Source organism: Parambassis ranga, chromosome 20 (assembly GCF_900634625.1).
Source record: "Parambassis ranga chromosome 20, fParRan2.1, whole genome shotgun sequence".
Taxonomy (NCBI): domain Eukaryota; kingdom Metazoa; phylum Chordata; class Actinopteri; family Ambassidae; genus Parambassis; species Parambassis ranga.
The window spans coordinates 14,978,469-14,995,735 of record NC_041040.1 but is presented as its reverse complement, the minus strand read 5'-3'; the positions used below and the strand labels follow the sequence as shown (position 1 = coordinate 14,995,735).

At 44.8% G+C, this 17,267-nt stretch overlaps 1 protein-coding gene across 2 annotated transcripts in view; it reads right to left on the bottom strand.

Moving 5' to 3' along the window:
- Positions 1–17,267, bottom strand: part of gli3 (GLI family zinc finger 3) — an 84,274-nt gene that overhangs the window by 40,187 nt on the left and 26,820 nt on the right. For both annotated transcript variants that reach the window (XM_028433213.1, XM_028433214.1), the window contains one exon: positions 12,962–13,207. In XM_028433213.1, the coding sequence (XP_028289014.1) occupies positions 12,962–13,207 (246 nt within the window). The remainder of the gene's footprint in view (positions 1–12,961; positions 13,208–17,267) is intronic.

Genomic DNA, 17,267 nt, shown 5'->3' with positions numbered 1-17,267 from the left:
GGGTTTTAAAGTTACATTGCTGAATGTTAGATTAGCAAGCTAGCGTGCTAACCATTTGTAGGTCCGTCTTTATATACCGTATGTGTACATCAGACCCACAGTCAGACTTGTGGCTTTCTAACCAACATGGGAAGATATATCTTTTTTATGGCATCAATGAACGAACTCAGCATATTGTCATGTCCTCTGAAATGTAGAATCTGAATATTTCATGGTTGAAATATGGAAATGATGTCCTGGATGATAACTTGTCTTTGAGATCAAAAAGTCTAATAAGATCGTTCCCAAATACACCCTGAAATAAATCTTACTAAATGTTTTGAAGGAGTGAAAAGAAAACTTAGGCAAACTTTAGAAAACACTCAAAGGCTTTTCATCCTGTTTTCACAATAGCTGAGATAAGTGGTAAAAGCCTCCTCCATGCAGCTCTGGCAAGTATCTGACCACTTCTTCTCTGTCTGTTTGATAGTTTTCTCCTGATGACTCAGTTTTGGCTCGGCTCACCTCGGCTGATTCCAGAGCTGCTGAGGGAGGGAGGGATGAGGGGATGCTGGGATGGGATGGGCTGCTGGTAGACAAGGGCAGAGTCTGCTTTGTTTACTTTCTGCAGCTCCACTCCTGGGCTGTCGGCCCCTTGGCTGTCAGGCGCGGAAATGAACTTTCAGGTTTACCAGGGTGTATGTGCTGTGTATTAGCTCAATGGGAGTAAAAGCTTCATGTACTCTAATCTTACTTCATCCCTGCCCACAAAGCAGCAACTTTACACTAACCCCTGTCATGTTGGGCAATGAGGGATGACTGTAGAGATTACAAACTGAGAAATAATTTTAAAGACTCCGCCTCTTCTTTCACCACAACATACACCTTCATTCCCACATCCGCCACTCCTCATTGAATTACCTAGATCCCCCCTTTTGTTTATGTCTCTGGAGCTACTCACTCAGCAGAGCCCTGTGCCGAGACTGGACCCTTTTTCTTCCTCCTTCATCACTCTTCCCCTCCCCTCCCCTCCTCTGCATGGCAAACCATTCCACCGAGGTTTATTTAAATCCAACTCAGAAGTTTACTTTACCATGGTCCTATCTAAATAGAGCCTGCCACCTCTTTTACAACAGTGCAGCTCTCCATTAGCAAGGCAAACAGGCCTGTGTCACTAGAGAGAATGTATACAGTCACAAAGAACAGAGAGCAAAGGAAAAGAGAAGCAGGCGGGAGAGACTCCATCCTGCAATCCATCTCCAGTGTTTCCTGTAGGGACTCCTTACTGTTTACTCCCGGACTAAATTGCCCCTGCTCTTCTGGATATTCAGGGGTATTCTCATGCTCTAATACAGAATACAGCTGGAAGGCACACAGGAAGCCAAAACACACACACGTCACAGTTTTTTACCTTCCCACTGTGGCCACACACCACAGCAGCTCGAGCATTCCTAAAGGAAGTGTAATCACAGTGTTTTTTTGGTCCTGCTTGCACATGGTAAACCACCACTCAGAGGGATTTAATACATCATCTCAGTCAATCAAACAGCATCTTTCAACCAATTCAGAACTCTTCTCGAACATTTTAATGACCTACATGCAACTTTTCACTACATTTTTATCCTTTTTTCAGTCTTTAAGGAGAAGGAAGTTATTAAGACATTATTACAAATGGGTCTTAATGAAAGGGCAATTAGAAGCAAACTTTGACCATGCTCATTAATTCTAATTCAACACAAACACATCGTGCTCAGGACCAAAAGCCAGCTTCCCCTTCATTAAAAAGAGGATGGTAATTGCTTTGTCCTTTATTGGACACTTGAATAATTTCAAAAGAAGGGGGAGGACGTGTGGAGGATAAAGCCTAAAGCACATCATTTGCAATATCCTTATTGGTTAATCTCCTTTCATAATGGAAGTACTGCCACAAAGGATCTTCCCTGTGCTTTGGAACCATGTCATGTGATACTTATAGAGAATTTGAGCTGTCACTCGCCATTCCGATTTGGCTTTCGATAATACAAACAATTTCCACTTTTTCTCTTTTGTTGTCAACTCAGCATTGTAAGTTTATTGTCTTGATGGCCAAGCCTGTGCTCCTTCTCTCCTCTGGTGAGGGTTCAGTGACTCTGCTTTAACAGTGTGTCACCCGCAGCCTTCAGTGAACCCCACACTTCTCATCGATGCTCCGCCGAAAGAGCACAAAGAGCCAGTGACAGATTGTCATAAGTGACTAAGGCGGAGTGAGAAAAGGGCTGCCGGGGCCTGCTCCAGAGGTTTGTGAATTGCTAATGTGGAACATATGAAGCCTGTGCTGCGGCTGTGACTGCCAGATTTCATTATGCCACCTCTCTCCCTGCTCATGATCTCACTGTTCAGGCACGCTCGTCTGCAGCAAGACCCGTGGTAACGCCACAAGTCTGCAACTCTTAGGAAAGATGCTCGAAACTTTGGATGCCCAGACAGAGCCATTTGCCCTGAGCATGAATGACAATTTCACCCTTTTTTCACTGAGAACAAAACCCAGACATTAGTGGGTGTTAGGAGGGTCCACTATGAACCATGTGACCCCACCCTGTGTCTGTCACTGCCTGCAATTTGTCTTTAAAAGACCAAACAAATATGCATACAGTTGCCCACACAATGGGGAAAGGCGGACTTTAAAGCTGTGTAATAAGCATGTGGAGTGTCTGCAGCTACTTTTTTTGTCCAGTATGAAAGGGCCTTTAGAGGATGGTTGGCTGACATGGGCACTGTCCAAAATCAATTAATCATCCACTACTGCCTAATCACTATAGGGGAACTTTTGAGAGAAGACCGTCTCCCTCTCACCTGTGGCTTCCACATTGTTCCATCAACATAAAGCTGAGTATGTGCGTATGTATAAGCATGTGTGTGTCTGAACTACATATATGGCGGGGTGTGTTTTAACATTTCTGATCCCACCCTGTCATTGCCAGGCTGGCAGGAGATGAAGATGAAGCCACTTTAGCTTGACTAGAGCGTGGTTTGGAAGCTGCTGCCTCTCTTGTGATGACAAATTCCCCCTCTGATCAATCCCTTCACACCCCGCCTCTCCTCATGTTTGCTTACACTGAGACCTCAAGCTGTTTGGACATGTAAATAACACTTTCGGAGACTGTTTAGCTAAGCTCAATGGGAGTTGCTGCTGTTGACTTTTGGAGCGCTTTGCTTAATTATGGGTCCCAAATTGTTTCAGGTCTAATGGCCTAATTACCGCTGTATAAATTAGCCTAATGTTCTTGCTGTGCAGAGCCTTCTCTACTGTATGCAACAAACTAAATACAGAGAAAGAAAAGATAAAAACAAGCCTTCATTCAGCACAGAGCAGCAGTAGTGAGAAGAAAGCACGCAGAGAGGTTAAATAACAGAAGAATGTTAAACGCTGGCTTGCCAATCTCTCTGCCATTCATCATATACCATGCCTGGCAGATCAGACTCTGCCCTTCCTCTGTAAATCAATAGATGTTTTCTCTCTTCCACTGTGTTCTCATCTGTTTTTGTGCTTTCTCTGTTTCTCTTGCTCTCAAACCCTTAAACACAAACAGTTTCTTTGTGGGTAAAAGTAATTAACATGGTGGAAAAGAAAAGCAGAGCAGAGAGAGTCTGCACGATAACAGGCGTTCTGTTCGGGTATACATTCCATCGCTACTCACTGTCAGAAGTAATTTGTTTGTCTAGACTGAACAAGTCAGTCGGTGCCCGTTCTTTCTCCTCTACAAGTCTAAGCATATTTGCTCTAAGACTTAATGTTCAAGCATCATCTTCTTTCTACTGATATTTGCAAAGTGCAATATCATTTTTTCTTTCTACATACATCATCCACAGAATATGCAACAACAACACACTCATAATCTACACACATATCTTAAAGACACTCTGGCATCTACAAAGTCAATCTTAACAAATTGCATGGTGGTGCAAGGACCCTGTCTCTTGGTAGAAAGTGGAGCTAAGCATGCATACAGTTCTTCTGCAGGGCCCCCCCAGCACCATCTAACTGCAACTTCTTTCTTTCCCCCTGCATCCCAGTATGGATCAGGGATTGGAGGTTATTTCTCAGCCTCAGTGGAGCACCAATCTATCTCCTACATTTGCCGAATTTCTCCAGATTGGGATAAACTGGGGAGAAGAACAAAGAGCTATGCGTTGGCCCTCTCCCCTCTCTCCTGCACTCTCCCTGCCCTACACCACACCCTGCAGCCTCTTCCATCTCCCTCACCCAGCAGTTTAGCAGCTGAAACACTGCCTCCCTCTCACATCTGTCTATCTGCTTTTCTCCAAACAACGATAACTCTCAGAGAGGAGGGAGTTGATTTAAACCTCAGGTTAACTCACCAGGACTTTGTTACATTTATCTGGCTTACCTGTGTGATTTATTCCACTCAAATAAAACCCACTGGGGTTTTTTTGACATCTTTTTTTTTAAAGAAAACATGATGAACTATTAGGATTCATGGTGACATGTGATTATGAAATATAGCAGTGACCATGTATGACATGTCATGGCTACATCTGACCCTTTGTAGTCATGTGTCACAGCTCCTCCTTGGGTTTCTGTTCAGGTGATACTGAAGCTGCATGTAGCTGTGTGACAATGACTGTGAGGCTAATAAATATGTGCACTGGGCACTGCCTCAATTCAAAAACCCAGCCGAGAGGGCACTGACCACAGCCTGCCTTTTTTTAATGTAATTTTGTTTACTAAATTACATCCCCAGGTAGCTATTGTTCTAAACTCATTTCCATGTGATATGAATGTCAACTTGACAGAGGTAATCTATCATGGTAAGCATTTTGGTATTGTTATTTATATTGAAAGTGTATGTAATTCTTGTCTGAGGTGCATTCAAGGGCATTCACACTTTCATCAACTCAGTGGTGCTTAAGATTATTTTTTAGACATAGGAAACATAGCATTGCCAGCTTCATCTGTCATTATTGTTGTTATTGTGACATCAGTGAGACAAAGGTCACTTTTACATTAAGGTTTCTCCTGGACACGTCAGATTGGTGTTCTGACACACATTCATCTGCATGGCCTGTTCCTAAGCCTGCTCTCATGTTGCCTCTGCTTTCCTATTGTTTTAGGAGTCTGTGACCACCTTATGGAAACGTCTGCTGATGCTGTACTTTCAGTCTTGCTTCTTTCAATCTCTTGGTCTTTGTCAGGTTTGCATTTTAAAACACACAACGTGTAATTCTACACAGGTTTTCAACATGCAGGGTAGTTCAATAAACATCACCTGATGGTTTTTATCAGGCAGTGAATCATGTCTCTCAGATGGGGTTGATCCATCAGGAGATCTTTTCCCAAGCCCATTGAAACATTGAACATCTGTGGAACGCTGTTTTTGTTCATGTGACTGCATGCTACATGAACACATGTCACATTAATATGTCAATGTTACTAGGTCTGATGATCATACTATAGTAGTGAGTGGAAAAATGCATACATGATTTAAGTATATAAAATTAAACCAGTGCAACCCTTTATTCCATTTTACAATTGAATGGTATGTCCTCCTATGTTGTGGTGTTGGGGAGTAATGGATTACATGTACCGGAGTTACGTAATTAGAATACAAAATATTAATATTAGTCTTTTAAAGATTTTTAGAATTAGAATACAGAATACATCGTTGAAATCCGTGGATTACACGACACAAACATTGTTTCTTTCATTTCATTGTTTAAAAAATGTATTACTTTGACGTCATTACGTTCTGTTTCTGTTTCTGTAAATAGAATAACATTGAAGTGAATGCAGTCAGCTGTAACAATCTGGACAATTTCTTATTGAATTAATTACTGTCCTTTGTAGGAAGCAGGAGGTGACTGTGCGTTCAATCACTTGAAATGCAATTCAATATGTAAGTAATCCAAGTATTCAGAATATTACTGTATTAATGTTACTCAGATTGAGTAATGTAACAGAATAGATTACAAATTACATTTTAGTACATGTAATCTGAATTCTGTAACTGAATACTTTTTAACAAACACTGGTTGTAAACCTATTCCTTTATTTTCCGCTGTCCAGATACAGACATTAGACAAAGTCTGTCCAGGCCTCCTGAGGTACATGGCCATTATTTGGCCTAACAGGGGAAAATGTGTGTCACAAAGTAAAGACAAAGCCCAGTGTCACAGCAATCAGACAAATAGCTGCTGTGCTCTGCAGGGCCAGACAGGGTTTGACGCCTCTGGACCAATTAGGTCTTATGAGTGCAGAAACATCTGGAAGTCTCTGATTTCACCCTCTGTACTATTTGCAATGCTGTCACCTTACCCTCTCTTTCACCCTCTTGCATCTTTTTCCTAATTCTTTCAGTTAATCCCGCTCTCGGTCTCTGTTTCTTTGCCTCTTTCATTATTCAAAGCGCATCCTCCTGATCTCACCCCTTTCCCTCCTCACAGCATCCCAAAACAAGGACAAAGTTGTAATCCATTTACTGCACCCCTGTCAACAGATTCCACCCAAATAATCCTAAAAGACTTACAACCGGGCCTAGGTAGTACCAAGGGAAAGGGTGGAAAGGCACGGCAGAATGCACAAGGGGCTGCAAGTGAGAGCCGTAGAAAAAGAGAGAAGAGTGAGGGAAACATAGAAGGGAAGCAGACGAGTGCAGACAGAAGGAACTTGTGTCACAGCGATTTCAGTCTTTGTCACGCAGGTGGCGCCCAGGGGTTCCCTCAGCCTGGGCAGAGAGACAAACTGGGGCCCATGTAAACCTTAAAGAGGATTAACCCTGCCGGAGCGCTTTAATGAGACCTGAAAGTGCCGGGCACCGGAGAGCCCCACTGATTGAGCCGCGCTCGAGTCGGATCCCAATGGTCTGCCGGCCCAGTGGCCCAGCAGCGCTGCTGCAGCCCTGTGGCCTACAGCTGCCCGCTCACACTGAGCCACATCAAAGCAGCCCGTCTGGGAGAACCCCGAGATGGGAGGAAGGGGTGGGGTGGTGGGGAAGGGAGGTAGAGACCGTGAGTGCAGGAGAGGCGGGAGGAGGGTGCCTGGATGGAGGAATCCCTTATCTCCTCCTGAGAGGATGCTGTTCTGTGGTGCGAGATTGTCTAGAGCTGCCACCTGTCCCAGGCATCTTTGAAGGCAACACTAAAGCCTGTGATGGGCCTGACCTCCTTGAGCTCCCATTCTTTTATGTCTCTCTTCATTTTCTGCTTTGTTACACCCCCTCCTCCTTCCTCCTCTCTCACCCTCTCTGGCTCTTCTCTCTTCTTCTGTCTTCACTTGTACCCTCAGACTGCCTTCCTCGTTCTCTGTTCTCCAGTGATATCTTGTAACATTTCAGCAGGCTGCTAGAAACATGTTAATTATACCATGTTCATCAGTCTCTTCCTTGTGTAGAACAATGTACTACTTGTGACCCTCCAGAGACGAGAGAAAGATATAAGTTTGTTGGTTGAAGGGATAAGGGTGCTTATCTTTGCCACGATGTGCAAAAAGGAGTGATGAGGATTTGGATAAATGGAAAAACAAACACATAGAAAAGGCCTGAAAAACTCTGCCGCAGCACACAGAGGTGATTATCCTGCTGGAGACTACAGGGTAACTTAAAGAAACAAACAAACAAACAAACAAACAAAAAAAAAGAAAAAGAAGAAGCCCCCATGAGCATTCAGTCTCCATGTTTTTCTTGTTGCCAGTGCTGTTTATTCTCCGACAAGATACAACAAATCTTCTGTGCTTTTGTTCCGACTCTCCTCTGTGACTTGACTGATTAACCATTTAAAAAGAAGTTAAAGACACCGACAGATGTTGCTGCAATGATACTAAGAAATGCTGAGTATTCGTCTTCAGTTCACTGAAAATTCTTCTTAATTCCTTTCAGCCCCTTCACATTTAATCTTGTCATTGTTAATAGGAGCTGCCATTATTCTGAGATATCCCGTTCAGCTTTGTGGCAAGAGCACCACATGACCTTAAGATGGTATGAAAGTGCATTCTTGAAGCACTTCAAACTCTGCTTAACCCTCTTAAATCATCAAGCACTACAAAGGGGGCACATGCATGTGAGAATATTGCCTATCTTACAGCATGAGATGCCTCTAATAAGCTGTATAAAAGGGGATCATCTGATTATCCCTGGTGCGCTGGACCAAGGGGGCCACAGCAGAGCGCAGGCCCGTGTTGTTCTTTCTTGATGAAAGGAGGTGGATGGAAGAGATCCCTCTCCATTGCCTGCAGTGTGCCCCAGGCTGCTCTGTGCCGGCACACCGCTGGGGGACTACACCGTGCCACCACGCTCAAAAAGCCAATATTGAAACAATCACAAAGACAAACACTTACCCTTGAAACAGGCACGTGTCCTCTCACCCCAGGCTCTACCCCTGTACTCCCCCTCTTTTTTTTTTTTTTTTGGAGGGGGGGTGGGGGGTATGTTTGAACTTTCATCACAGCCAGTTGTCACATGTTAAACCAACAGGAGACAGAAAAGTTTGTTCTTTGAATGTGATTTCACACTGAAACTTTTTTTCCTCATAGTCTTTTATGACATATGGAGAGGCAGTCCATATGACCAAGAGCTGTAATTAACTGTAGGGAGTCCGGGTCTATTGTTGCGTGGGTCACTTTCAGTTTGATGACAGCCAGCTCTTTCAGTTCAGTGGTCAGCTGCATTTTGATATAGAGGCAGACAGAGCGACGCCAGGGCAGTGGCTGGCGTGCTACGGCCGAGTAGACCTGAGATCAGCACAGCACAGCAGTTTAGAGTTTAACCTCTGTGACTGGACACCCCCACCACCCCCAACACCCCCCAACACCCCCCAACACCCCAGCATAAAACCCTGGAACAGGTTTTACACACAGCCACATCTCTGTTGCTTTCCCAGAACACAGGGCCATTATGATCCATGTAGCAGTCACCTTTGGCTGGGCTCAAAGAGCAGGGTTACTGTGATACATGTGAAGGAATCCTTCAGCCAAAAGATCCATACCTCCACTGCCTCTAGCTTAGCTAGGTTGGTTTCTGGGATCAGTCAAGAACAGCAAGGCTTTGGTGTGAGGATTAGACCCTGGAGGCCGGATGTGGACTAAATTTTTTTTTCTTCAAGGAGCTAAGCTGAAGACTGTTGAACAGACATACAGCCACCACAGCATGAAGACACTGAGGGTGCGTTCACACTTGGCAGGTTTGATTTTGAGCCCTGTTAGTGCAGTTCTTCTGGACAAGTGTGAACGCTGCTATCTTTGTCCACTTCCGAGCTTATGGTTCAAGATCTGTCTGAGGTAATATAGTGCCAAAATTTCATAACATGTAAACACTAGCATATGCTAATGGAAAACAGATGAGCAGAAGGCAAACATGGAGCAATTATTGTGTTTAGAGTACGGAACTTGGGGCACGGCACAATCATTTATGGGAACAGTGGTCTAATCAGTTTCTGTTTGTCTAAAATGATCTTGTGTTATTTTGGTTTCTGCTAAATTGAACTGGGAACGTAAGTAGTATGCTAAGTTAGTATCCAGGTACTCTTCTAGCCTGACAAGGATCCGGAGAGAGGGCTTATGGGAGGAAGTCGAGTGGTGGGAATACACCAATGCAGCAATGCAGGGCAACCTAAAATGGTCTGGTGTATGCTGCAGTCAGCCAAGTTTTTTTTTGTTTAGTCTTGAAATGTGTGGATAAGGATAAGGATAAGCAAAACAAGACAAAAAATTCAGTAAAGACCTGCACTAATAGAACCAAACTTGTGTCTGGTTGGCCTCTATCAAGGATCTGCAGATCAAAGAACTAATGTCACTTCAGCACCAAATTACTTAAGCTTTGTTTCTAGCTGCCTCCCTCTATTCAGGGCAGTTTCAACATTTTTTCTCAGAAAGCCAGTGTAAAGGGCGGGTTTAAGTCCCTCTGTGGATGTGTTTATTCTGGAAAAGAAGGACATGAAGGAGACACTTTAAAGAAGACGATCCGCCTCTGAGGAAGCAGAGATGCTTTCGCCAGCAAGTGGGCTCACTGTTGCTGCAAGGACTGCTGACCGGCTAATCAGTATACAATGTAAACAGATGTCAGTGCTGTGCATCCCATTCACAATTCTACACAATTAAGATTTTTAAAAAAGACTTCTCCCTCATTAATCCTCATCTCAATCCTTTCTCCTTATCCCGCAGTAAAGCCCCATGTATTAGTGCCATGGTAAGAAGGATATGGACTCTTATCCAGTGTTTGCCCAAGAAAAGCGGCTAAGACTCAGGCATCACCATGATTAGCTAATGCTGACAATAGGCGCAATGCTTCCTCTTTTCTGCACTGAAGTGGGTGTAAAAACCAGAGTAAACACAGTCTTAGGCCGAGGACATAAGAGGAGTGGGAGATCACAAGTCTGGGTGAATAGCAGAGATTTACCCGGACCCCTGAAGACAAACCCCCACCCTTGTGCTCTCCCCTTGTTGCTCAACTCCCACACCTCCCAGAGCTTCACCACCACGTTTACGACCTAGCAGCCAGGTGTGGGGAGGCTGCAGGTGCCGACGCATTTAGGCACATTAAGCACTGACACACACCAGCGCTAAGAGTAATCGGATTTACCTGGCTGTCTGCTGCATGGCGTAGCACGCTGTGCTAGCACAGCACAAAGGCTTAGGGCCCCCTCTCCATCACACACACACACACCTGGGATGAATTTAGGAGGTGACAAAGCCCTCATAGTGAGGGGCTGCCTCTGGTGGCTGTGTGTGTGTGTAAAAATGTATGTGCATGGAGCCAGAAACCAGAACAGGAGCCAGTGGCTTTTTACACCTTGTGGTGCAGGAGTGGCGACAGATGCTACAGGCTTCTGGTTCAAAGCAGCTGAGAGAGAGAGAGAGGGGAGGGAGGGGGGAGGTTTAAGGGGACCCCTTTCGTTCTGCTGACCCTCAGACCACTAAAGCTCCTGGGGACTGCGCTCAGGTTCTGGGTTCAATCAGACAGAATGGGACCGCCGCCTTTAGGGACACCCCACATCCTCAACACCTGGGGCAAGGAGGAAGTGTTTTACACAGCAATGCTCTCATCCCAGATCATAAGTCTTCCTAAGATCAGAGAAACATCAATGAAAAACACCAGAAGTCATTCAGAGACAGTTTTATGTCGAAATAGAGTTGTTTTTCTATGTTTAATAATGTAGCATGGGTAATCAATTGTGTCTAATTCTAAAATAGGGCTGAAATAATTTAATCAACCAGTTTTTTTCCGGCAGTAGTGTTAAAGTGTTAAAGTGATTAAACGAGCCCAGGGTGATATGTTGAAGTTCCTCATGGTCTGGTCTGATAACACATAAACTCTGTGTATGGAGGTGAAACAATGCGGTATTCTCTCATCCAGCTCATCACATAATATAGCACTGTGTATACAGTCTCAGTTTTCAAAGAGTCAGGAAATAAATCTTTGTCATACTCAGGTTAAGAGAACCAAAGCTACATGGTTAGGTTTAGGAAAAAATGATTGGGGTCTTAGTTACCAAGTCCTGTCCCATCTACAATATGATGAATATCAGTGCCACTCACACCCTCGTGGCATCTAGTCTAGTAAACTAGTGCTAGCTTTGTGCCGACTGATCATCTGTATAGGTTTTGAGTGTACATGTTTTGAGTGAAACTGCCTAGTTACAGCGCAAAATCTTTGACTATACAAAAGGTGAGCTACTGCAGCAGAACTGAGACAGGATAATGCTGTCTTATCTATCTGTGATTAAGAGGAGGTCTTTATAGCAGCAAAGTCTTCTGTGCATCATGCCTATAGCTACCCTCAAGCTTCACTGCCCTCCACTCTGCTTTTGCTGTCTTCTAGCCTCTTGAGTCCCAGCGTACATAGAAAGCCTCTTGAAGCTTTGTGGCCCTTTTTGACTGTTTCTGCTGCTTTTGAACTCTCCATCTCAATCTGTGACTTTTCCACATGACCCCAAGCCTCAGAGTGACCCCTCCCCCCTCCTCCTTTTCCCCACCAACTCCTTCCCCCAAGGCTTCAGTGGTCTGAAACCACACAGAGCTCCTTCACACATTCCCCCCCACACACATACATAAAATGAGAAGTGGCAGTGTTGCTGAGTTAGGTTAGGATGTAATGGGCAGTAATGTTCTGCCCTCGAGGGCCCTGTCCACAGCAACATTGCCTGGTTTTAAGTAACCTTTCCCTTAAAGAGGCACCTTGGTGACTCTCGGGCACCCAAGCAGGAGGGCTAATGAAGTAGTAGAATAAATAGAGTTACAGTATAACGTTGGGCTCCACTGGACATTTCATTATTGTCCCACTCTGTCTGCCCCAATTCAGTGCCAATATAACCGAACTAAACAAGCCATCACATCAAATCCTTGTCTGCAGGCAAAGTCCTGGCTACAGCAACGGCCAAATTAACCTTCTAATCAGCTTCTTACTCCCCAAACATCTGTCTCCTGTTCTCTCTTGCCACATACACACACAGCTTCACTTTTATCCAACCACTACTGTCTATCTCACCTTTGTTTCAAATTATCTTCACTATCTCACGCAAACCACAGCTCTTCCTTCACCTCAATCTCTTGGGCTCCATCTCTCTCTTTCTCTCGCCGTCTTTCTCTCACACAGGCTCCGAGTCCCAGAGAGAGAGAGAGAGAGAGAGGGAGGCAGAGTAGGGGGTGGTGAGGTTTGACTCGGCACTGCTTTGGGGCTTTGAAGTGTGTGTTGATGAGAGAAAGTGGAGTACTGTGTTCAGACAGGCCCCTAATGAGGGAATTAAGAAGCTACGCTGGCCGTTCCCCATACTAACTTCCCAGGCACAAAACAAGACAAGCGTGCGTGCATGTGTTCACAAAAGTGTGTGCAGAGGCGAGAGTGAGCTTAAGAGAAGGGCTAATCTGTCAGACTTTATCAAGCATCTGGCAGTCCTGCCTCTAACCTACAGTAAAGAAGCAAACTTGGCCTCAGCCATTCTCCAAACATGCCCTTGAGCTGCGTTTTCTTACGTTTCAAATGGCTTGTGGACTTACGATAGTGTGAATCAAGGTAGCCGTTTCGGGGGTCCATAGCGAAGAGCGTGCCTCGGTATGGCAGGGCATGGTCAGCCAGTGGTGGCAGGGAACCATGCAGCTCCTTCTTGAGCAGGGAGGGCTGTTCCTCTGTAGAGGTGGAGGGCTCCTCGTTCACACTCCTGTCTGTGGCGCCAGGTGTCGGGGCCTGGGAGCTGATGGCATTGCGCCTCTCGCGGTGGTAAGGCGTGCCGGAACTGTCATCCTCTGAAGGGATAAAAAGACAGAGAGAAGGAGGAGAATCAGATTTTAATACTTTAAAGGAGCTGCTAATATCAAAGAAAAAGTCTGTTCGCGTAAGAGTGAAATTTACAAGGTTTTATGGGTGTAGATCTATGATGTAAGGTGTGTATGTGCAAACTGACACTAAAAAATCCAGATGTCCTTAAATTCACTTTTGTTTTATGTAGAAATAGATTCCCATGGAGGAGGCATCACCAGCTCTCCGTCTGCATTCCAGGCTGCCCATTAACAAGCGTCATGGGCTGTATCAACCCCACCCTCTTTCATTCTATTATTCTGCCCCCATCCTCCCCGCCAACCTCTCGTCTCTCTCTCTCTCTCTCTCTCTCGTCTCTGTTCTCAAACCAAATCTCTCTCTGTCTAAAGGGGAAATTAGGAGGAGCGGGGTCCCTGGAGAAAGTTTCTTGGCATGCTCTGTAAAAGGAATAGATGTGGAGTTGAGTTCAAGGACTGAGCTCCACCAGAAAGACATGACCTTTGACCATTGGCCTGACCTCTGATCTGACATGTATTAGGGTCAGCTGGCCTCCTGAACTGGTAATAGTCTTTTCTGTAGTACAATATCAGGAAAAGTCAGAAAAATAGCATGACTGTCTGGGATTCTGTTTTATCTTGAAATTGTACAATTCAAAAGTCATGTTGCTTTTATAAGAACATCCTGTGCTGTGACTGTCCCTCAAGAGTGGTTCTAAAGTGTGGCTTTTGCCATCTTGGATGGCCTGAGTCCACTTAACTCTGCCTAGTGGAGCTAGTTAAAGTAAAAACAATTTAAACAGGTGAGTTTGACACCAAACTGCATTAATGACTGACTCACAACCAAGTGGCCATCTGGGAAACTGCATTTATTTGGCATTTCTGCCTTTACCACAAGAAGCTCCAGTCATCTGTTTTCTCCAGGTGTACTTTGCTTAATCTGAGAATAAATGCTTGTGTCAACAAAGACTAAATACATCTAGATGGATGAAAATATTTGCTTTTAGGATCATTATCTTTACTTCTTGCCCCGAGCCACTGTTTTTCTGTTCTCCAGGTTCAGCCCTGGTTATGTGCCATTAGGATTACACTATTGAGGATGCTGGTCATCAGTGCACTCCAATGACAACTGAGAACGTGGGTTCTCACAGAGGTCTTGTGTTAGCACTGGAGAAAGCCGCCATAGTGCTGCGGCACTCCACACAAGAAGGGAAGTGATCAGAAAGGGAGGTTAAAAGACGGAGAAAGAGAAGCAACCCGAGGGTCCCACTTTAATTCCCATACTCTCCCACATCCATTACCTGCGTTGGGGATAGCCGTGCCCTTGCACAGAGCTGGCAGCAGATTCAAGAATTCCTAACGCGGAACTGACAGCCAGAGAGGCAAGTCGCTCTCATCCGCAGGAAATGACAGTGTCAGTTATGATATAAGAATTTAATCCTATACTGCACAGCCAGTGATCTTATTAAGGGAATAATGCAACTTATACGGTTAAAGCTGGATTAATAGGTCTGCGCTTGCAAAGCGCAATATTAACATAAAGGGATTTCAGAATTGGGTTCATCTCCTGACATGGATTGAGGATGTGGAGACTGTAAACTATGCAGGAAGCAAGCACTGCTAAGGGTAGAGCATGTAGCTGTGTGTAGCACCGGCTCCCACTGTGTACTCTCTGCTCTTTCACATCCAGAACATCTAGCATTACATCTGGGAAAGTAAAAACTGTCTACATATTTATGAGCTCGTTTTCTTGCTTTCATACATATATTTGATGTTTTATAAAACTTCATCACTATTGGATAGTGTAGCTTAAAGTTATGAAAAACTACACTACTGCTTACTTTAAAAAAATATACTACATTTGTTCTCTATTTATAATTTGTCCTGTCAGCTCCCTCCCTCCATCTTATTGGTCCTTTTTCCCTTTCTTTCTTGGTGCTATTCAGATGTGCCTCTCCACCAAGGGAGGTCAAGCGACTAATAGTTCAATCACAGCACTGTCACAACCCCACCATCCCCCACCAGTCACCCTGGCAAACCCAGAAGGAGGTTCATCATTCTACCATACACCACCTAAAGGGGCTTCATTACTTCAGTTCATAGAACCTTAAATGGTTAAACAAACACTCTACAGCACAAAGGTCAATTGACTCCTCAGCAGAAAGAGAGTCTCAGGTCGGGTTTTTCCGTCTGTGCAGCCTCTGCCTGCTGCTGGAAACTTTCTTTATCCTTATAACATGTTGAGCATCTGTCAAAAAATGGGGCTAATGAAGACAGAGCAGACGCAGGTAAACACATGCAACTTTGAAAAGTTCAACCTTGCAACACTTCTATAACTCTGACCATCCAGCCCAGCAGACCTTTTTCCCTTTTTCCCTCCCTCATTTTTCATTCCTCTTTTATTTCCCTCTCTTTTCCCATGGTTGCTGCATCTAGTCCTCTACCAGTTTGCAGGTCTATTCAGCCCAACACAAAAGCAGCAGGCCGGTTCTCTGTGGACCAGAGGAAAGCATGCCTCTCAAAAAAAACAGAAAAAAAGAACTATCCCGCTCTCCCTCTCCCTCTCTCCCTCTCTCCCTCTCTCCCTCTATGGTGATTGAATTTCTTAACATCTTTTCAAAAAGCGCTTAAATGCCTGGAGGCGAGAGGAAGAAACAAGCTAATGGTGGATGGGGAGCACTGAACAAATTTCAGAGCCCTTTCCTGCTTGCGTTTGAGGTTGAAAGCGAGCTCCTGCCTTTCAAGTTTCAAAGTCCTCCTTCCTCCCGCAGTGTCACTGAAGGATTTGAAAAGAAGGTAATTGTGCTCACTGCCGTCCTGATCAGAGCACACGCCCCAGCTCTAGTATTTCAGGAGCTTTCTCTGCCACTATAATGGTACCTGGTGCTCCATTCCTGCATTCTTCCTCCCCTCTCTGACCCTCTACAAATGCACTCCTCTATTGCACTCACTCACTTGGTTTCTATCCTTCTTTCACCCCCAGCAAGCCACTCATTAAATCCTAAAGCCCAGGTTTCTCCCTTTTTCCCCTTGTCCGTGGTCTCTATTGTAAGATTCTAGTTCAAATACCTTTCGCGAAAATCCAATGCATGGCCTTTAATGTGGTGCTAGAAAAGAGAGTGTGCATGCAATGACAAAATGAAATTGTGAAAGAGATAATGAGATATGGAGTGGGGCCAGTACAGCTCTGAGTGTTGGGCACCAGGACAAGGGAGGGGGGCTAAAGTTAAGGATGCCTAGCCAATTCAATGAAATGGAAAGAGAAACAAAAACCTTTGGCTTGTTGTTTCTGAAGGCATTTTCTAGAGGCAGAGGTTAAGAAGAAGGATTGTTGATCCTCCACATGCCAATCTGTCCTTGACTCTGAAGCATCTCATTTGCCTTCCAGCCTGAACACTCCAAAGCTGGGACATGCATGTTTCAGGGTGCGCACAAAGGGGCCATTGCACACGGCAATTCTTCACCCCCCTTGTTTTCTCAAAGCCTAAAAATCAGAGGAGGTGTTGTACCTCTGAGCCAAAGCCAGACATAAGGCTGTATTCCACCTTCTAACTTCTCAAAGCACTGTTGTCAGTGGCACAAACAGGTTTTGGCTGGGGAGCACATAGGAGGGTGAACAAGGAGGAGAAGAGTGGAGGATATACGGTGAAATCACAAAACACTTCTTCAAAGCTCCTCTCCTCCTGTGCAATAATCTCTTGCTCCCTTTTTTTCTCTTTCTCTTGCAAATCAACTCCCGGGAAGGACTCAAGACTCCCCAATTAACAATGAGAGGGGGAAGAAAAATTCCAGCAGCTGGCTAGAGTTTAATAAGAGCACCTCTCCAAGAGGCTTAGGCTTATGTACCTGATTCACCGGCCCTGGCATTGGCGCTAAAGACAGAGGGAATCATTCACGATTAGCGCAGGCTGAAGAGAGAGAGAGAGACAGTGAGAGAGAGGGACCGCTCAAACTCTACCAAGCCAACAACAACAGCACAGGGGATTACTGCAATTGTGTGAGGTATTTTTCTGATCAACTTCTCCTTGCCACAAAAAGGCTCCATACAACA